At 25.1% G+C, this 22,690-nt stretch overlaps 2 protein-coding genes across 4 annotated transcripts; one reads left to right on the forward strand and one right to left on the reverse strand.

The window, feature by feature from the left end:
* Positions 1 to 14: 14 nt before the first annotated feature.
* On the forward strand, positions 15 to 6,202 carry LOC107453647 (E3 ISG15--protein ligase Herc6). The gene is made up of 6 exons (XM_016070540.4): positions 15 to 380; positions 470 to 709; positions 1,935 to 2,082; positions 2,968 to 3,089; positions 4,322 to 4,510; positions 6,016 to 6,202. The coding sequence occupies exons 1-6, from the start codon at positions 164 to 166 to the stop codon at positions 6,183 to 6,185; spliced, it is 1,086 nt and encodes a 361-aa protein (XP_015926026.1). The 5' UTR covers positions 15 to 163; the 3' UTR covers positions 6,186 to 6,202.
* An 816-nt stretch (positions 6,203 to 7,018) lies between these two features.
* Positions 7,019 to 22,619, reverse strand: LOC107453643 (KICSTOR complex protein kaptin). Of its 3 annotated transcripts, XM_016070534.3 has the most exons (14): positions 22,482 to 22,619; positions 22,238 to 22,339; positions 20,180 to 20,387; positions 19,259 to 19,341; positions 18,661 to 18,748; positions 17,588 to 17,642; positions 15,603 to 15,678; positions 14,761 to 14,834; positions 13,628 to 13,728; positions 11,560 to 11,667; positions 10,584 to 10,653; positions 10,167 to 10,308; positions 8,500 to 8,676; positions 7,019 to 7,273 (listed from the first exon to the last, which is right to left on the reverse strand). In XM_016070534.3, the coding sequence occupies exons 3-14, from the start codon at positions 20,379 to 20,381 to the stop codon at positions 7,169 to 7,171; spliced, it is 1,281 nt and encodes a 426-aa protein (XP_015926020.1). In that variant the 5' UTR covers positions 20,382 to 20,387; positions 22,238 to 22,339; positions 22,482 to 22,619; the 3' UTR covers positions 7,019 to 7,168. The 3 variants fall into 3 exon arrangements, with proteins under 3 accessions (XP_015926020.1, XP_015926023.1, XP_071040859.1); XM_016070537.3 differs by lacking the exon at positions 22,238 to 22,339; XM_071184758.1 differs by lacking the exon at positions 22,482 to 22,619 and having other exon boundaries at positions 21,975 to 22,280.
* Between the last annotated feature and the right edge of the window lie 71 nt (positions 22,620 to 22,690).

Consider the following 22,690-nt stretch of genomic DNA (forward strand, 5'->3'; position numbering starts at 1 on the left):
TAACCGGAAACGTTACTTTTGCCGATAAGCAAATTGTAAATAAACAAAGCAAGGAATAGAATCATCCAAAAAGTGATCAAAACTCTTGAACATAGAACTAAAAAAATATAATTTTAGCTCTCACTTTTTTTTTCACAAATTGAAAAGCAATCGGAAATGCCTAATGTCTCTCAATACGGACTGGAAAAGTCATAAAACAAAACGTTCTTTTATTTTTTATGGGAATAATTTATTCAAAAAGTTAGACTGTTTTAAAATTGAACTAAGCGAAATAAATATCAAATATAAAACATTAAAACAATTCTCAAGTTTAGATCTTACTCCATATTCTATAATTAAAGGAATATTTATTGGATGGTCTTTCTTGTTAATTAAAATTAGTAAATATCTATTATCTAAACTGAAATTTCAATTTTCATCATACTACATTATTATTTATTTAAATTAATCAATAATTCTCATTTCACAGATGAAGGGACATACCACTGTGGTTTTTATGAAACAGCTAATGAAGAATCTCACCCCCGTAAAATCTTTTCTGGTGTACATGACTTAAGCTGCAGTCTAAGCGATTCTTATATCATATCCGAAACGTTGGACTTATATCATGTTTCGCATCCTGATTTCGTTGTTAATAAAATCGATATACAAGATAAGAAGTTAGATCGAATTGCTACTGAAGATTTATATACAATTGCTTTAACAACAGGTATATTTATCTATTTGAATAAATAAAATAAAAATGTAAAATTTATGTTTTCCCTGATAATTTTGATTTTGTAAGTGTTTCTTTTCTCTGTAACACAAATTATAATATTGAGTAAGGCTGATAACATAAGTTGTGGTATAAATCTGACAAAATACTTATAAAACAAGTTGTGGACACATTGTGGAGAAGATTTCTGTGGACCTGTGAGAAATGAAAAAAAAAAAAAAAACATCACAGAAGCGAAGTAATTTTAAGGTCCTCTACAAATTAATTTTTTTAATTTTTACAAGTTTAAAATACCTTTAGGGACTAGGCAATTGTAGTTGGTGCAAACAGGTACTGGTACACATGTATCCACCTTTTATGTTATTCTACAGATCATATACTATATGTCATGCAAAGAATATATATCAACTAGTATTACTTCATTTAATAATGAGTATTATATTATTGCAAAGTGCAAACTTGATTGGATGAGCATTTAGATAGTATAATGTAACTAGATAGCTTTATAGATAAAACTAGATAGTTTAACAATTAGGGAATGATTTTGTATTACAAATTTTATTTGAGAGAAGTTTATTTGCATAAAAATTAGCTGAACACATTTATGTATTGTTTTGTTTGCAAAGTTTTCTGCATTGTAAGTGAAATTGTCTATTAAGTGAATTAGTACTATGTAATTATACTATGTAAATTATTACTATTAAATCACAAAGCTATAATTATGCTCCAAAAAACATTAATAGTTTTAAAAAATATACTTTCTAAGAGAGAATTTTTTCTACTCAAAAATTAGTCTAATATGTACTTGGTTTTATTTTTCATTTCATTGTCAAAAGAGAATTATTTTCATCACCTCTGCATAATTTTCCTAAAAAATACAAGATTTCAGTAGATACAGAAAGTTTCATCAATATTTTTTAATTTTTTTTTAATTGAGTATTATCTTTATTTGAATTTTTTTTATAAAAAATGCAAAATGTAATAATTTTTTTATAAAATGCATTTGCCCCTTGATTGGATCCCCCCCTTGATTGGATCTAATATTAATATGAAATGCTAATAATATATTAATGACTAAATATAAAAGTATTAATTTATTTATTTTAGTATTCTTGGATTTAAAATATTAATTTTTTTAATTAAAAGCCTAAATTTTATTTCTCATGAAATATGTATTAAATTATACAATTACAAGATTTAATGATCTCTTTTTTTTTAGAGGGCAAAGTTTTAGATATTAAAAAAACAGAAGAAATTCAAGTGACATTAATAGATTTACCTTTCATTATTAATCAAGTTGCATGTGGTAAAGAACATGTATTGCTACTCTCTAGTTCTGGTGTGGTGTTAAGTTATGGTTTTGGAAGGTAACATTTATTTTTTCAAATATATAATGTCTAAAAATTTTTTTTTTTATTTATTTGGTAGGTATTACATAACTATGTGATGCAAACCTAAGTATTAAAACATAAAGTTACTACAAGATGCATACATTAAAAAAATAATAACTATAATATTGTTTAGTTTCTTATACTTTTACAGAAAAAAATATTAGGAAACTTTATGTGTATCTCAGGCTAATTGGAAAATTCGGTTTTCGCAATGTTGTTAAGTAGCTGGAAATTTTCAGTGTAATTTAGCCCAGGTTCTCATAGCTGAGAGGGTTAATTATTGTTAAACAGTTCATAGTTTAGTTATATTGTTTCAAATCAGTTAAAATGTTACCTAATAAAATAATATTATAGGATTACTTTATTATCGAGAAATACAGCTATTAAGCCTTTAATTTGAAATAATAATCAAATCATCTTTATAGCAGAGAATAATACTAAAAATGGATTATAAATAAATTTTTCTTGTAAGTGCTGTAAAATAAGGAGTAAAGGAATGTTTTACAGGTAAAAAATACCCTTATAACTTTTATTAGTTTAATGCTGATGACAAACAAAAAGAATTTTGGTCTATTTGTTAATTTAGGATCCAAACAAATAATTTTTCTTGTCAATTAAAATATGTCCAGAACAATGACAAGTTAAACCATTTTCTTTTTGTATTAGATAGAGGTATTTTACCATGTTCATGTATTTTTGCTGATAATCTATGGCACATTTAAATAATTTAAAAAATGCATTCGAATTAAATAATATATTTCTTAATTAAATTTTTAAATATTTTGAATAGTTTTTTGACATTGATTTTAATACAAATTTTCAATTATTGTATAATTAAATATTTTATTCATAACATTTTAGCCGTGGTCAATTAGGGCATAATAACTTACATAAATTGGAGAAACCTGTGATATTAGAAGCTTTAGAAGGCATAGAAATTATAGCCATAGCTGCTGGAGGTTGGCACTCAGCAGCAATAAGTTGTAAGTATATGGTTAAGAATAAATACAGTGTATCATATACACTTTACCCACATATATATGTTATATTTACATTATTTTATTTTTTAATTGATATTGAACAGTCAATCTATTTTCATGTTTGCGGTTATTAATGTTCTGTTCAACTCTGTAGCCTTGTAATTTTGAACCCAACTAAGAACACAATGGAACTTTTTGATGAAGCATTAGGTCAAATTAGACTTTGTGGAGGACTTTTTGATGGAAATAATCTCCATTTGCATTATCTGGAGAGGAAAATAACAAAAGCCTACTGAGGCTAATCGGGCAATAAGAGGACTCTAACCCATAATCCGTCTACCACTGAGGATATTTTACATTAGTGCTGTGGTTGGAGCAAGCTGGGTGCAGAATTTGTATCAGCTAGCTTGTGGGATTTGAACCTAGACCAACTTATTGAGCAGCAAGCGCTCTATCCCCTGAGCCTCGCAGCTTTAATAAAGTTTTTTCTTTTCAAATTATTGGAGGAAGAAAAAAAATTATGAGAAGTTTTTAGTGAAATAATTATAGCTTTCTTTTCAATTATATCACTGGCCTTTCACTTTATTTTTATGCTTCAAAATTTAAACTGAAAAAATTTGGTACTGTATGAGATAAAGTTATACAAGACACTTATTCCCTGAGGGAGTAGGAACCTTAACTTTTCTAAGAAGTTACAACATTTTAAACTTCAAAGAAATTTTAAAAAAAGTTGAGAAGATCTAAGTTGAAATCCAATCTACCTTTTTTAAGGGAAAATTTTTTTTTATCAATTTGTCCCTTAAAAATGGTTAAAATTTTGATTAAAGTTGTAATTATTGCATTGTTACAAACTCTTGAATTATTATTACGGGTCATTATAATTTAAATTTTGATTAAAAATTAAACTAAATTTTTCTGTTACCTCTCAAACTATCTTTGATTTTTAATGTAAATTGATTATTATTTATTATTTTTAAATTACTAGCTATTGCACTAACATATTTAGACCTTTTTGAATCGTGAAAATGAAAATAAATTGTTTGATTGATAATTGTTTTTGCCAATGCTTCATGTAAAAAAATTCTTTAAGAGAACAACTATCATAAGAAGTCGAGTTATCACAAAAGTCAATGTTATTTATTTGACATTTTATATTTTTGGATGAACGATTCATATACTAAGACTATTTTGCACTGCTTGTTATATTTAATTTACTTAAAAGTATTTTTATTTAGCAATTGGTGACTTGTACATGTGGGGTTGGAATGAGAGTGGTCAGCTTGGTCTTCCTTGTCCTAAACTTGAGGGAAATAGATCCTCTTCAGAAATCTATACAGCTTGCTATCTTCCAAAATTAATAGATCTAGATGACAAAAAAGTCACAAAAATATCTTGTGGCTCTCGACATACAGCAGCTATAACTGGTATGTTCTGTTAATACTTTGCAAGATTTAGATATAACTAAAGACAAAATTTGATTTAGTTTAGACAAAATAATTTAAACTAAAATCTTTGTGACCTTTTTTGATGACGAAAAAGACAAAGTAGCATTTTGTGTATCAGGACATACACCAGCTGTGAATGGTATGTTCTGTTAATAATTTGGAAGATTTAGATGAATGTAACTACAAACAAAATTTTATTCATTTTAGATAAAATAACATAAACAGTGGTGTGTCTATACTTTTTTTTTTCAAAACATAGAGTTAACAGAACCCAAAAAGTAAACATCCAAAAACTGTAATAGCCTAACCTAATTTCATTGCTTTGGTTTAAAATTATTTATATTTAACCCACCTGTAGATCTACACATAGATACTCACAAATGGTTGTGCAATTAGAGAATTTTTCTTGTTTAATTTCTATCTACATACAATCCAGTGTATAGAAAAAGCCTCTAATTTTTATGCATAACATTTACTACTTATGTACACAACATTTACTTCTTACAACCTACTTATGTAGTAGTACTTATAAAGTAGTATGTAAAAAAATTAACATTCATATCACAGTTTTCTGATTGAAAAGATCATTGAAATGTTGAAAGGATTATTGTTGAACGTGAATATTTTCCGTTGAATATTTGGAAAATGTGTATGGCTATTTCAACCATATTTGTGCAAAAAAATTTGAACATTGGGAAGCAGTTAAAATGAAAATGTCAACAAAACTGCTAGTAGATTAAATATATATATATATAAAAAAAGCAGAATAACATATTTTGATTGAGCAATTTTTAAAAATTATTGCAAGTAAAAATTAATAGTAATGAAGCTTATGGCAACTTGGTTTTTATGGAGAAATTATTTTGCTGTTAATTGTTAGCGGTATGTAAAAACCATGAAAATTCTAAAACTCTAGACTTAATTTAAATGTATAATTTTGTGTAGTTATTCAGCACCAAGTTTTTGGGATCAGTTTTGACAAATAAATGGGTCCTGAGGATAAGGTCAAATCAGTGATAAATCCAATTTTTTTTTTCTGATCCTTTACAAAGTTTTAAGTTAACCTGATTTCCTTCAAAATTAGTATATTATTCAGAATTATTATTAGTATTAGTGCATCCTTAAATGCCAAAATCTTTTGGCGAAAAAAAATCCATTTTTTGTAATAACAAATTATTTAGAATCTGTTAGAAATTAAACTATTAAAAGAATAAACTATTAAAGGAATAAACTATTAAAAACTATTAAAAGAATTTTATTTGCAAAATATAAGATTATAAAAAATAGCTAATGTAGTTAAGCTATTAATGATTGTATAAAAATGTAAATAACAATCCTGATTTTAAAAAATCCCACGACTGTATTTGTGATTTTTTTTATCAATATTTTAATTAGTTTATATTTAGACTGTTAAAAACTGTAAAAAAAAACTTTATTTTTCTTAACATCAGAATTCTAAAATTCATGTTCTTTTTTTTTTTCAGAAGATAAGCAGCTGTGGACTTGGGGCTATAATAATTGGGGTCAATTAGGAAATAAAAACTGTTTATTCAATGATACGCCTGAAAAAGTTTCTCTTCCTAAAAATTTTATTGTTCAAAACGTAAAATGTAAGTTTTGGGATACATTAATTGAAGGTTGCATAGAAAAATAAATATTTGTTTTACTACACTGTTTTGTTGGTTTGCTTAATAAACATATATTTTTTTTAAATAGTCAATAACTCAGTTATTCAATAACAGAGTATGCAACACAATTTTTTTTAATCTTAGTGTTACTTATTTACAAACTAACAGCAAACTGCAAAAAATAAATAAATAAAATTACATCTAAAAAAATTTTAAATTTTTTTTTTTCTCTTTGCAATCTAATTTTGTTTTTTTTACATGAAAATTTGAATCACCTTAATGAATCACTTTTTTGAACTACATGAATCTTGATATTAATTACCGAGTTTCAGTAGATGCCGAGTAGTTGTAAATCAGGGATCATACATTACTTTTATTAAGTGTATCTATATAGTGAATATTAAATATCACTATATAAATATTTTCTTGTGAAAAATACAGCTTTCGAAATATTAGTTCTTTTTTTTTTTTTTTTTTTTTTTTTTTTTNTTTTTTTTCAAAATTTTTGGTCCCTAAGCCATTTTATATGAAGTTCTAAGTAGCTAAACACCCTTCTGTTAGAAAATAAAAGTATCAGTTATTGGAGCCAAGAAAAAAAGAACGAGGGAAAAAATCTTTTCATAACTGGAAAAAATTAAGTTAAAAATTAAAAATCCTAATTTTTAATTTCATTTTAATATTTAAAGCATCACATAAACAATAGGTTACAAATTTAAATAACATCATTATGAGTTTTATATATATATATATATTTTTTTTTTTCAAAATATTTTGGTGTTATGGCAAGTAATGACAAATTTCTTATTCTATCCCATATGTAACTAATAGTAGCATAAGAATAAAATAACTAGAAAACTAATTAATTTAATAAATTAAAAATTTAATGAACATTTGCATATAACATTAATTTATAAAAATATCCATTTTTTTAGTATATATATATATATATACACACACTCAATGTTATGTTACATAATTTTAATTATTAATGTAAAAATACATTATTTATTCATGATTCTAGTTTTAAGCAACTTTCTAGTTCTTCTCTTGACATCTTTTGCAGAAGTATTTTCATTCTTGATAAACACAATTCAGCAGCTTTCTTCATGTCATGCTATAAGAAAAACATTAAATGTAATAATTATAAATGATGGCATTAATAAAGTATTCAAGAATTATAAATACTTTTATCTTAAGGATCAGTACTTAAATTAACTGTAAAAAGTGCTTAATTATTAAATATTTGTGTTTGGTTAATTTTTAATTATTTTTACTTATTTTTGGTATGAAAAAATTCTAATTGTAGTATTATTTGATTTTTACAATTCATTTATTGCATCAAATTTAAATTTCGAAGATTTCAGAGGATAAAGGTCCTATATAAGCTATAACTTTCAAATGTTTTTGGAGTGGAAAAAAGTCCATGCACATTTGGAAGCAAATAGTATATAAGAAGAAAATCTGGTCTTTCGGCAGAAAATTAAAATGCAAGGAGTGTAAATGTTTCAATATAAACATCTTTGGAATTTCTTCCAAAATAAAGGTCAATTGGATCTTAACAATGTATTCAGAGCTCATTCTAGGCAGGGTAAACAGGGTGCAGCACCCTGCTGCCCTTTGAGTCAAAAGAATCCACCCTGTTGCCCCTGAAGTAAATTAGTAACATGATATAATAGACTCCATACCCTTTTTGCCCTTTCTTTCTTCAACCCTTCGTTACTTACAACTCTTTTTATTTAGTTTGTCATTGCTGTCAATACATAGATTTATATGGGAAAGGAAAAATAGCCATCACACCCCCTTGTTGCACTTGTCTTTGAAAGTTTACAGTTACTTCACTATCATTGAATCATAATTATTATTAATCATTTTAATTATTCAATCATAACTACAGACACTTAAAAACATACATTTGTTATTTTATTAATATATGCATGCATTTTAAATAAATTACTAAGCTAATTGGCTCATTAACTCGATATATATATGTTAATTTATTAATAAAAATTAGTAATTAATATGATTGCTTTGGTACTTTTAGTAAAGTTAAAAAAAATTGACAATGTTTTTAATAGAACGTGAATGTTTTTAATAGAACGTGTAAAGCCCATAGAAAGAAATTATTGCCTCTTTAGGATAATAATGCCCTTTTTTTTAAACTTTTGCACCCTGCCCTTTTTTCTGCCAAGAATGAGCTCTGGTATTAGGCTATGTTATAAACAAAAAATATTTTTAAGAGTAATGTCACTCATCTATTCAATTTTTTGGGAATTGGCATATTTTAAAATATTATTTATAATGAATGAAATATTAAATAAATTTATATTAATTACAGCCCACCTGAAAAATATGCAAGCCTTTTGTTGTTAGAATGAGAAGTTCTTTCAATCCATCGCCAACTATGTCAATGTAGCTCATAGCTAATATAGGATTGGGTAGCATTTGTTGATGAAATAAAAAATAAGAACCTTTGCCTTTTTTAGCTGATTCTGGTTTCCACTTGTATATCAAAAATAACTAGAAAATAATTTCATCTCATTTTTTACTCAAATCTACAGTTTATATTCATATAACTTACAAAGAAATTATTTTGATTTTAAATGCTTTTTTTGATTAATAAAATATTTGGAAAAGATAATTCTTCAGCCAGGAAGGAAAATTATACATGATGATTCCTGTTCATTATATATAAATCAATAAAACATTCAAAATCATTATATTAATTTAAATAAAATAAAATAAATTCTAATAATACTAAGTAAAATATTAGATTTTTTTAAACACATGATTTTTATTATTATTTTGAAATATGACATATAATTTATAATATTTCTAAATTTATTTGTGAAGTAAAAGATGTGAATACATGTTATAATTAAAAATTCATACAACACAATATAGTTATTTATTGCAATAAATTTTTAAAACTAATATTTTGAATAACTTTAAATTTTAATAAAATTTCAATTATAAATTTGAATTTCTAGGCAGAGATTATCAACTGGCAAACTCTATTTAGAGAATTGCATTTAATTCTTAGTGATGTAAAATGAATATATCATTCTATGGCAGACAAGTTTTTTTTTAATGTAAATAACTTATACTATAATTTTGTACACTATTTTTCCTAAATGCTTCTTGGTAAATCAAACAAAGTATTAGTTGCTGCTCCTCTGAATCTTTAGGCACAAACTGAGTTACCTATTAGGGAAGCAACCTGTACAAGTAAGTATTCACGAATACCTGATGTGTTATTAAACTTTGACAACCTAGGTTTAATTAAATACAAACTTCTATAACACCTTAGAATGTTATATACTACCAGAAATATAACTAGCTGCAAACATTGTGATTGCAAGTGTCGAGGTGAATGTATGGTATAATTCAGCCAGGATCAGATAGATTGCACAAAATATAAACCATATTATATAATATAGGTAACTGATTAAAGAGTGCAATAAACTAATTCTGATAAAGAAAAATATGGCACCTCAGGATTTAACCTTATGTTCACGTAAGAAAGGTAAGCGCCTGTGTGAAAAATTTATCAAGTTTCTTTTTTTGTTTTTGTACCATTCTACAAAAAAAATTTGTTCATAGGCACAAGGTTTCAACTATGCAACTTTTTATGCGACTAACATTTAACCAATTTAAAATTTCTTTAGCTCATTACTGATTAACTTAGGAAATCAAAATACCAAATTTATAAAAATGCACCCCTACCGAAATCAAAATCTGGAATTTAAAAACTCAAATACCCATAGTTATTTAAATACTTAATAGTAAGTAATCAAATGACTATTTAATAATTGGAAGATGCTTTTTAAAATAATAATCTTTTTTTTTGAGGAAATTTGTAAAGAATATTGTCTATTAATACGCTTTTTGTGCAATAATACACCCGCAACTAACAACCCAATGTTATCATTTAGTTTAAAAGAAAAATTACATCTATCAGGCACAAAAGCTTATGTAATATCAAATAAACACTTTATTTTTGTACATACTTGCCCATATGTTCCTAATAACAATTCATTGTTCCCATCCATATCAATATCTGCAATCAATGCACAGGTGACACAGTCAAATTTATTGCTATTAGGTAATTGCCATTGGGACGATATACTCAAATCACAGTTTAAGACATCCCTGTAATAATATGCAAAAAATTAATCTATCATAAATTACATTACAGAATGTTAGGGTGAAAACAGACAGTACGCTTTACAATAATTGTTACCCACATAGATACAGAAATAACAGCAATATTGGTGCTAATTAAGATAAATAAATATTTAGATTATGAATAAATCTTCATAATATAAAATTGGTTACTTTTATTAATTTATATCTTTAAATCGGAAAACTTTGATTTCAAACTAAATTAGATTACAAACGACATAAAAAAAAATTTGCTTAAATACCTGTAAACAACAGATACTTCTAGAGTGTTCCCAACAACTAAATTTATCTTTCCTTTCTCATCAATTGCATCTATAACAGAAAAAAAAAATTTATTAATGAATATTAAAATACTGGATGTTTTGTTATCACCTCTATTAAAATATTATTTTAGACATTAGGGATTGTAAATTAATATTTAATAGAGAAGTAAATAAATAAAAATTCTATCAGAAACTAAAGAATCATTACAGAGAAAAGTGGAACTGAAAACTTTAAAACTTGTTTGATTGCCAGATGATAATTAGAAACACATTAGGTAAACAGGTTTTGATATTTTCATCCTGCATTTCGAAGTAGTAATTTAACAGATTTCTATAGTGCTGTTGTTTCCTCCTTGCTTTTGTGACTGCTAATGTGATTTTGGAAAGTGTTTATGGAACGTCCTTATATAATTCACATGTGGACATAATTGTTTTTCTTTTTATTAACTTATAGAATATTATTAACATATCAAAACCAGTACTACATTAAAAACATGAATATTACATATTCAAAAACTAGCTGTATCTGGAAATTATAATTATTGAAGAGAGAATACTTCATTATTGACATTTTCTAAACATACAAATAATACTCTAGGAATAAAGTTGTTAAAAATAGATATCTACTATACTAATTAAAAGAAAATACAGTAGATTTTTGACACATTGCATTGGTCATAAAAAAAAATAAAAATGACATAATTAAAGTAATAAAATAACAAAGATGAAAATAACATCTGCTTTTTCAATGCTATAACCCAAATTGGATTCAATTGAATTGTGTGAAAGTGGTTGCTTTTCAACTTTGCATTATGATTCATATTTTTGTGGTATGAAAACTGAGAAATGCATGCAAATCATAGTATTAAAAAATTTCTTAAAAATTTATTTTATCAACAAAATTCAAATATTCAATATTTATAGCTTTATTTCTTTGATAAATTTAAGTAACAACCTGAATGGGCAGAAGCTAGGCGATTTTTCAATCCTGAATCTTTAAAGAGCTTAACAGATGAAATAGGGCCATCATGCTGAATTTTCCAGGAAGACACAATATGTATATCTAAAACAAATGTTTTAAAAAAAGCGAAATAAGAATCAAATATTTAATATTTTTGTAAACATCAGAAAATCACTTATTTAAAAATAAACCTTAATTTAGATTCAATTCATAAACTATAACTATGCAGTGTGCAAAAGAAAACAACTTAATAACGTTTGATCTAATGATCGGATTTTTAAGTACAAAGACAAAATTTTAATAGTTCAAAGGCCTCACCTTGAATTTGCTATGAGCAGATAATATTTAGTTAACAAAATCAGACACTAAAACATACTTCCTTTGAGAAAACACACATTTACTTCGATAGATTCGAATGCTTGACCTTCAAAATATGGAGCATAGTCCAATCTGGAAAATATAGTCCCAATAGTTTAGGTAGAAGAGCGGTCAAAAGTTTGGCTGCTTAATGTTAATTTTCTCTTCTTTTTTTTTTAAATTCTGCGATATCTCAGACACTAATTAAGAGAGTCAGAAAGTTTTGCACAGAGCTATAAAACCAGCTTATTCAAATATGGTTCCATATAATACAAAAACTATTAATTTTGAGTGCTAAAATCCAAAAATTGAAGGAATTGTGAGAAAAAGAAATTTAAAAATCCAAATTCTTTGAGGTAACAAAATACACAAAAAATTAGATTAACATTGAGAGGTTCATACTTTTGATTCCTCTCCTGACTAAATTATGGGGGTCAAATTTCCCACATTCTGAGGGTCAAGAATCCAAATTCATCAAAAAAAAATTTATGCTTATTCATAAAAATTAAGCTTTTGTGTTTTGTAACCTATACTGCCTGCATTAATTAAATAATATACTCAACGACCACCATGAGAAAAACCAATATAATAGACATGTTAATATGTTAGCTACAGAAACTGGTTATTTCCATATATTTTACGTGTGGCAATAAAATATATAACTGAAAAATTAAGATAAAATAAAGTTGCCTTACGTTTTATACTATAGATAACCTTTTTTCTCCTTTTTTAATTTTTTAAACTCTATTAAACTCTACTGTTTTAACTCTACTTTTTAAACTCTACTGTATTAATAGCACTCTTTGTGTGAATTAATGAAAATAAAACTATTTAAATACTCATGATACATGCTAAACTGATCCAAAATTTTAATTAAAGAAATATATTTCACACATTTCAATAAAATTCAAACTTGGGCGAACTTTTCTAATCTTAACTTATATTTAGAATGCTAAATGCAAATCATTTTAAAATTATAATTATAAATCTGAATTGCTTAAATTATCTTTACTGCAAATTTGTTGATTTCACTCAAAAATTGATTCAAAATATTGTCACTGCATTTGCATAGTGATTCAAAATGGAAAAATATGTATACCTGGAGAATGTATTCGTGTAATATGTAGTCACGACCACTTTTTTTTTATCAAACTCTATTTCATAGTTTTTTTTCTCTAATAAAATGTTAAAGATGCAAACTGGTTTTAGAAAATGTTTATATTGTCTGTTTCATAAAATATCTACTTTTAAGTTATAGATTTCCATATATGGAACAACCCCAGTTTTTTTTTAGTTTTTTTGGATATTACAAAGCTAAAATACAAATCAAAGAGGACCTAGATTTCATGCAAATATTAGGAACAAATTCGGTTAAAGAAACTATCACAGTTCCATATTTATGCAATATTTATTACCCATAATAATATGCATTCACGTAATATGCATTCTCAACCACTTTTTTGTTGTCAAACAACTTAACTCAATTTCATAGTTTCCTTTTTTTAAGCTTTGAGTGCAATTATTAGTTCCGAATTAAATTTTAGAGATACAAACTTAATTTATAAAATGTCTATATTTTTTGTTTCATAAAATATCTATCTCTTAAGTTATATATTTCAATATATGGACCAATCGACAGGTTTTTTTTATAGATATTTTAAAGATAAAATAAAAATCAAATTAGACTTAGATTTCACGCAAATACCTGGAACAAATTCAATTAAAGAAACTATAACAGTTCCATCTTTACATCCCAAAGCTGTTATTCTTGAATCATCAGATGCTATAAAATCCATCCACATTACCCTAAAAAAAGTTTAAGCATATATTTTTGTTGGTAGATATTACAAAGTGGTGTAAGAATCAAATATACAAGAATACAAAAAATATCTTGCCTAACTCAAATGTTGAATAACCTTAATGTTAAAAATATAGCTTAAAGTATTATGCACAAAAGTTATTTATTCATAATAACATAAAAGTTTTTAATCCTATCATAAAAGTTATTAATTTCATAAAAATAAAAATATTGCACTTGCTCTATTGTACTTCAGTGAATTTTATATTTTACAATGAAATTACATATCCTAATCTATTCTTTATGATACAAAAAATAAGAAAGTTGTTTTTTTTTCCAAGATCATATAATATGGGAACTAACTTCTTGTTTTATTTAGAGTGTATAAAAATTTGTAGGAAAACAAATACATTTAACAATGTTTTTAAAGACTAACAACTTAGAAAAGTTTACTAAAATTCATCTTCAATTTTTCCTTTGGGAGGAAGGAAATATTTAGACTTAACTTATTTCATTTAATAAAATTCATTTAATTAAGGAAGCAAAGAATATCTATTTAAAAAAAAATAGTCAAATAAAACAAATTTTAAAATTAGTACCAATATTTTTTGAAAATTTTAAATAAATTAATATTGATTAAGCCAAAATAAATTAAAACTCAAATATTTAAAAGTATACTGCATTTTTGTTCAAAATTCTTGCATGAACTGATGTTGTAATCCGTTAACATAAGAATAAATAAAACTCAAATGCATAACATTTTTTAATAACCAATAAATATAAATTTTTATTATTTTTTGAACAATCAAATCCGCTGGTACTACATTAAAAGCTGCCTGATATGACAGACTGTAGTATCAACTCATTGAAACATACTATTCAAATGTAGTAAACATTCAACAGATTTTTTTAAAAATAACTTATACTTTAAAGTACAAAATTTCTTTAAATTTAAACTAACATTTTTTGAAAATCAATTCTAGAAACTATTGGTTTAAAATTAGTACTAAGAAAATGGCCATATGAATATTAAAACTTACAGACTAGGCAGATCTTCAAACTCTGGGAAACAAGTATTGCTAGGTTCCTCAGAATATGTCTGACGAGTTTTATCCTATACAAAATCAAATACAGATTTTAAAAACAGTATTAGTAAATAGTTAAGTTCAGTAAAAAAAAGATATGTCCAATGTACAAAAATTTTTCAATACTTACAATGTTGGAAGACATTCTGAAAGATTTGATGTAAACGTGGTATATATAGTAAAAACCCGATCGGTAAGCAGTATTTCAAAGTATTATTATTTGCCATGTTTCAGGTTACCCCCTCGAACCATTAAGAATGGGTCCTAGAACATGGAGATCCGATCATTAGATCAAAAGATATTCAGGGTGGTCTGTTTTTTTTTTCCGCTTTTCATTTTGGCGCACTGTACATCAGGGTGCGTAGCCAAATTATTCAACAAAAAATAAGCACTCAAAAAATATTTTTAAGCACTTTAAAAAAGTATCATAANTTGTGGCTGAATGAATTGTGAATACGTTGAATAGAACAATGTGAACTGTGTCTTTTTGCATAATTCGTAGCTAAAATCAACATGGTAAAGGAAAAAATATCATTTTGAAAAAGGGAAAATTAAGCACTTTTGAAAAACACCCATTGAAAAAAGCACCTTTAAGGGCTTTTAAAAAACAAAAATCGAAAATAAGCATCGTGATGAACATTTTAAAAACGTCACGCACCCTGTACATGAAGTATAAGTGTTTTAAGCAATGTTAACTACATATGCTAACAAAATGTAAATAATGTTATTGATTTAAGCAGCAAAAATTACCAATAGAAATTTAAAAAATTTATCAAAAACTTTTAATTCATTCTTACCTCTCGATAAAGATGGATTTTACAATCACTCCCACTTAAAAGCCATACCATTTCTTTCGATTGATTTACAGATAATCTAGGTAGAAATAAAGGATTTGAATTATGAGAAAATATAATCATTTATAACATCTATTACTAAATCAATAACTTTTTAAAGTTTTTCAGTAGCAGCAAATCAAAATATAAACAAAAATGCTTTTACAAACATATTTTTGTTTAAATTTCTACATCATATCAAAATTTAGTTTTGAGAAATGCTCTTATAAGATTTTACTCTTAGGTACAGGAAAAAAATGTAAGATGTATGTTTGATTTTGCAATGTTTGAATGACATCAGAAAACTTTTTTAAATTTCAATTTAAAAAAAAAACTGTGATTATTTTATATGATTATAAAAAATCTGTCTATTAAACATGATTAAAAATGTATTTTCAAATCTAATTTTTTAAAAAATTTTTAACAGGCCATAAATTAAATGGGTAATCTGAAAGAAGCAATTTAGAGGTGTCCCAATCCTCTCAGCATTTTCATCAACTTATAATTGCTTTGTTGCTAATTTTTTAATAGTAGTAAACAAAACTAAAAACTTTTTTCAAATTTTAAAACATAGTGGTAAAAAACACTTTTACAAATTATTTTATTCAAAAACACTTTGACCAATTACTTCATTCTAAAACACCTTACCTATCAAATTTTTAGAGATAAATATGCTGAGGTTGTCATTAATGAAATCGTTAAGTTGTAAGATTTGCTTACTTTTTAAAATCATATCTGCGTACGAGATCATCAAGAATAAATTTTAAATTGTCCTTGACACTCGAGTTAATATTGGAAGTGACAAAAAGATTTAAAAATTTTCAAACACTTTTAAATTTAAAATTCTGCTAATTATACAATTATGTAAAAATATTTTGAAAGCTTTCTGTATATTAAAAAAAATGTTTTGCTTATGCTTAATAAAAAAAAAACAGTTTAAAAAATTAAAAAAAAACATTCATTTAAATTAAAACTGCTTAAAATATATAAATGTAGTAATTAATTTAGTTTTAGTGTATTTATAAAATTAAATAAAAAATTTTTTCCATAATGTAGACATGCTGGTAAAATCAGTCACTTAATAAAATGAAATATCCTTAAAACTAATGAAAATTTACTAAGCCACTGTATTTCAAATATTTTTTAGAAAAAAATGCGTCTTAATATCTCTTCTCTTTTTAAAAAATTATTCTGATAATGAAACAGGAACAATGGCTTATTTCATGGTAATACTTCCAGCATTTGTTTTCTAAATTATGGTTAAAATTTCTGGATTTCAAATTTGAAAAATAGGAAACACACTCAGCTGCTGTCTAAAAAATATACTCTTTTTTTGGGCTATTTTTATTTTGCTTAACACAATATACAACTAACATAGTAAAAAATAAACATAAATTATTTGTACAAATGTATATCTTAATCGATAGCTTGTTTCTTTTTTGTCTATCATGTATAATGCTCAGCAAAAAAATTTTCTCAAAAATACTATGTTTTGATACAATGTCTAATCTGTTTTCATTAAACTTTTTGAAGAAAATAATTTTTAAATAGTTTAAAGAAAGTCTTCTTAATATACACAATAATATTCCAATTTACCTTTATTTCCAGCTTTTCATCTTCATTCTTTTTATTTTTGTTCATTTTACACAAAATGCTATGAATACATATTTTCGAATTGGGAGTAATTTATATAACTTAATTATTCTTAGGCAATAAAAATGTTTTAAATCTAATAAATAGAAGTGAAGCAAATAAGCTTTCAAACTCATCTTTTTGAAACATTTCAATAAAAAAAAAAACATTTAAAAAAATAAAATATGTGTACTACATACTAATGATAATAATAAACAAAGTAATTTTACTGACAGCATATAAAATAGACATGCAATAATTGTAGTTCATAAAATAATAAACAGTAAAATAATAAACAGTAAAATAATTATTCTTACTCAGTATGCGTTAAATGAAATGGAATAAAATCAAGGCAAATACTTAGGCATCCCTCTGAAAAAAGATATTTTCTTCTTAGAAATAAATAAAAGTAGAACCAATGAGAGAGAAAATAAAAAAAAGATGAACACATTTTTTACATCACAAACTTCTTTTATATAATTAATAAATTTTTAAAATTACACACTTTTACTGCAAAATTAAATTATATGAAATATTTTTTTTCACTTTAATTAATGTCTAATTACACAAATATGTGATCAGACATTGATTTTTTTAAATAAGTAAAATACATGTTTTTTTTAAGGAAAAAACAGCAAATTCTCAATAAAGATAATTGATACATGTAAGTTCATAATTGCCATTCATATCTATATCTACATTTTTTTATTTTGTACAAAATTGTTAATATCTACTGAAACTAAATTTAATTTTCTTTTAGATGAAAATTAAGAAGAAAAAACATAAGTTATTACTTTCCTGTAAAAGAATCAATGGATCAATCGGTACATCATGTAAGAGAAGTTATTTTCAATTGAAGCAAACGAAAAAAAAATCTGAATGGTACTTATGAAGTTTTACAATTGAACAACTTATACAAAAAAGATTTTTAAAAAATATGATTCAAAAAAAATTCCACATCAAAACCTTGACACTTATCATACTTTAATTAGTTACAATTTGTACAAATAATATAATATTTAATAAGAAAGAAAATCAATATAATTCAATAGCTTAATAGTACAAACAATTATTTCACCTAAACTAAAGAGAAAACAACTCAACTCTTCTAGTTCATTTTTGACAAAAAAATCTTATATTTAATTTTTTTAAAATTTTATAGAAATAAAAGAAATACTTAAAAAGGATAAAGCAAACAAAATATAATGCTGCAAGTTCCAATTTTGTTTTTAAAACACTATTTCACTAAATTTCAATTATTTTTTCATTCTTTTTTTATAAAAGTTTAAAATAAATAGAAATGTTTCCAATGACATCAATAAATAATCATAATCACATATTTGTATGCTAAAAATTTGAATTATTATTATTTAGAAATCAAAATACCTACGAGCAATATTGTCTAAATCACATTCGTTGCTAGGCTCCCAGTCAGAATATATATTAAAATATTGGCTTTGCTTCCCTCCATTATCTAGCTAAAAAACAAAATTTTATAAGTATTTAGAGTTCACAAAAATTAAATTATTCATTTCTAAATGTTTGAAATAAAATAAAGATGATAAGGAATCTGTAATTACAATTATTTACCAATAAATCACTCAACAATTTCATTTTTATAAATTCAATAGAACTGATATAATTTTCAAAAAAGAAGAATTCATTCACTAGCATGCTTATTGAAATGGATAATGAATCTTTTTAGGCTGTGACAAAGTATTTGTGCCAAACTATTGAACGGAAAATAAGTAAGTTATATTTTAGTAACAACAGTTCTCAACAACAGCAAATCACAAAATATAAGCAAAAATAAATAAAACAAAATTAATAATAAAAACAAATTTAATATGTACATAAATTTATAAATTCATTTAATATTATAAAGTTTACTGAACACTAAATATAGAACTAAATAAATAATTAAAAAAAAGGACAAAACTAAAAATTAGGAAACGTGGTTTGTTTTTCTAATTTGTAGGTATTCTTACTTTAGTAAAGGTAATGCCAACAACAAAATCATGAATATGGCATGCCTGATTAAAAGCATCAATTGATATAATTTCAGCACGACCTAAAAATTAAAGATGATTCATTAACAATCAGACAGATTAATTCAGCTAGTAGAATATTTTTATAATATTCAGAAAAATGAATTTTTTTTTTTGGTGCCCTTTTTTATCTCATACAAATGTTTCTAAATATATTTCAAAAGATAAAATATTTTTTTTTTATTAATTCATAAAAGATATCATTTGGCCATATCAAAATATAAAAAGATATTAAGAGTAAGCATATAAAAAATATACAATATTAGAATATTATTTTTTATTCTATAAAGATAAAAAGTGAAATAAAAACAAATATACAAAAGAATTCCAAAATATTGGCATAGAATAGGAGTTAGAAATGATATATATATATCCGAATCCAGTAATTAAAAAAAAAAAAATTTATATACATATTTTTTTTAAATACTGCATTTTTTTATAATTCATACAATAATTTATGACTGGCAGTAAATTTGAAATACATTTAAAATTAAAATGCTGCAGCTTCTTTGATAATTCTGTAAGAAAACTTAGTTATTAAAAAAAAAAATTATGTTCAGAATAAAGCTTATACATGGAAATACTTTTATTGCATAATATATTAGTTAATATATTGGTAAAATAATATTGTTAACAGTGCCAGATAGAAAATTATAATCTCTGTTAACATTAAAAAAGAAACTATTTATACAGCTTTATAACTACAGCTTGCAGTACACTAGCTAAAATTATTTTAGAAATGTCTCATTCAGTTAGCAGTGGATAACATAGAAATAAACAACTAACAAAACTTTTAATTAAATATTTTATAAATTTGGGAATTTGAAACAATGTGTACAGATTGAAAATAAGAATTTTTACTTGGTATATACGTGAATTGAACTTCCCGAGTTGAAAATATCACACTTTGCTTGCTTTTTGTATATTCAATACAGTAGACTTTCCTTTTAGATGATGCCACTAAGACTTTATGGGAACTTTCACCAGCAAATAATGAGGTCAAACCATAAATACTACTTTGATGAGGAATACCATAAAAATGTGCTTCAATCATAGACACCATCTCATACTGCAAAATAAAGATTATTAAAAATTTCAAGGAAACAAAATTAACTTTGTTTTAAATATTTTTTGAAAAAGAAAAATATTTCAATTTTAAAAAATACAACTGCCTACTTTGAAAAATATTATACTTCTAAAATAAAACCTAGTGAAAGAACATGCTTCAACAAAACTTCAGACATAAACACACATCATTAACAGTTCCATTGCTTTATTCTACATTATTCACAGGTAAATTTTAATATTTCTGTTTTTATCGACATGAAAATACAAACAAAAAAGTTTCAATTATTTTTTATGCATTCTGTATCCCTTTAGTTACAATATTCCAAAAAAAAAAATTTCAATTGCACAAATTGTTATTTTAAACTACTGGTAGTTCTGCTTGTTAAAAGTTGCATTTTAACAGGCAGTTTCCTCCGCATAGCAAAACCAGTTTTACCATGTTTAATATAATTTTTTGAACTAAGATTTATAATTAATTTACCGACTAATGAAGAATATCACACCTTTATAATAACAACATTAAGAAAGAGCTTAATTCTTACAAGAATCACTATCCTGGATTTTAAAAACAAGCGAGTATAAATTGCATGTTTAAATTATACTCGCATAATTAAATTACCGACTAATGAAGAATATCACACCTTTATAATAACAACATTAAGAAAGAACTTAGTTCTTACAAGAATCACTATCGTGGATTTTAAAAACATGAGAGTATGACTCGCGATATTAGATAATAAAATCAAGTGAATATGAATCGCAAAGTTAGATTAAAAAATGTGAAAAAACTAATCGTGATATTGGATTTTTAAAGAGTGCAAATATGAATTGCAATGTATGATCAATCTTTAAATCACATGAATACAAATGGTGATGCGTGATTTTTAAATCACACAAATATGAATCTCATTGTGTAACTTTTAAAGCGTGCAATTATGATAAATGATGTTTAATATTAAAATTCTGTGAATATGAATCTTTACATTAGCAGATTAGATCAAATATTTAAAATGGCTACAGTCTGCCAAACAGAAAGAATCAAATATGCGGTTTTATGCCAATTAATTGGCTGAAGAATCACGTGTATGTAAACGTTTCGTTAACGGAATTCATTGAAATGTTTCCGAATTGGAATTTTAGATTGAGGAACTCTGTAAAAATTTCGTTTGATTATGAGTTTTTGATTCATGGAAGTTCTCGAACCAATGGTCTTTGGACCCGAGAAATTCAGGAGCAACACGGGGAGATTTCCGTATCGTGATCTGTGGCGGAATAATCGTCAAGTCCAGAGAAACTAAAAAAAAAACACCACAGAAAAGACTAATTCGAAAGGTATAACTCGTAGCCACCCCCGGGCAAACATCTACATGTTTTTTCTCTTAAAAATTTGCAAGTTTAAAATCTATTTGGCATCTTGGCGATTGTAGTTGGTGAGACAGATCACGATACGGAATTACAAATCACAAGCCCTGCTTTCAATTTTCAGATCCGGAACAATGATACGAAAAACCCAAAATACTATCACACTTGAATATTACTTTAGAAAAGTCAAAATAGAATTTTGCAATACAAATATGACTGAACATACATTTACTGTCAATACAAAACTCGTAAAATATCCTTGAAGAATCAGTTTCCGAAATATTTCTTTTAATAGATTAATATCTTCTAGAAAGGAATTTAGTGTCTATGTCATTCTTCAAGTACCCAATTCACTTTTAATACTGAATAAAAACTATAGTACTTCCAGCAAATTCAAGTCTGAATTCAAACTTCCATGAAATAAAATTTATGAACTTTAATCAGTTTCAACTTTATTTATTGCAAATAATTATAATTATTAATAGTTACCTCCCGAAGATACAATCAGTCAATGGATCATGTATTTGGAATCAAAAAACTATAAATTTCACGCTTTGTTTACCTTCCTTTTCTTACAGTTCAAGCGTTTGTCTACAATTTTTTAAAAAAATTATTAGAAGTCATAAAGAGTATTAATACATTTTAAAAAAGTTTTTAAATAATTAAATATGTTTTATCAAGTGAAATAAATCATATTGTATTTAAACACTAACAAAATAAAATATTTTCATACTTAAAATGGCACTACATAATTTTTAGTCTTGTTTTGGTTTTTGTTTGTATTCGAGTATCCAGTGTCCGGTGTCAAGTTGGCGGTATCGTATGAAATCCGAAACTTGATTTAAAGCTTTGTTGAACTTGCAACATATACTGTTATCTGATTTTTATAATTTCTTATTAATGATCAAAAAAATTATTCATATTTATATTGCTATTATTTTT

The sequence above is a fragment of the Parasteatoda tepidariorum genome, chromosome 9 (assembly GCF_043381705.1).
Source record: "Parasteatoda tepidariorum isolate YZ-2023 chromosome 9, CAS_Ptep_4.0, whole genome shotgun sequence".
NCBI classification, from domain to species: domain Eukaryota; kingdom Metazoa; phylum Arthropoda; class Arachnida; order Araneae; family Theridiidae; genus Parasteatoda; species Parasteatoda tepidariorum.

Excerpts from the sequence above, each read along its gene's own strand:
- LOC107453643 (XM_016070537.3), bottom strand. The coding sequence starts at position 20,381 with ATGGTGTCTATGATTGAAGCACATTTTTATGGTATTCCTCATCAAAGT. Across the intron at positions 11,668-13,627 it reads TTTAATTGAATTTGTTCCAG|ATATACATATTGTGTCTTCC; the intron begins GTATTTGCGTGA and ends CATTTGTTTTAG. Across the intron at positions 10,309-10,583 it reads GAAGTATCTGTTGTTTACAG|GGATGTCTTAAACTGTGATT; the intron begins GTATTTAAGCAA and ends ATATTATTACAG.
- LOC107453647 (XM_016070540.4), top strand. The coding sequence starts at position 164 with ATGTCTCTCAATACGGACTGGAAAAGTCATAAAACAAAACGTTCTTTT. Across the intron at positions 710-1,934 it reads TACAATTGCTTTAACAACAG|AGGGCAAAGTTTTAGATATT; the intron begins GTATATTTATCT and ends CTTTTTTTTTAG. Across the intron at positions 3,090-4,321 it reads GCACTCAGCAGCAATAAGTT|CAATTGGTGACTTGTACATG; the intron begins GTAAGTATATGG and ends ATTTTTATTTAG.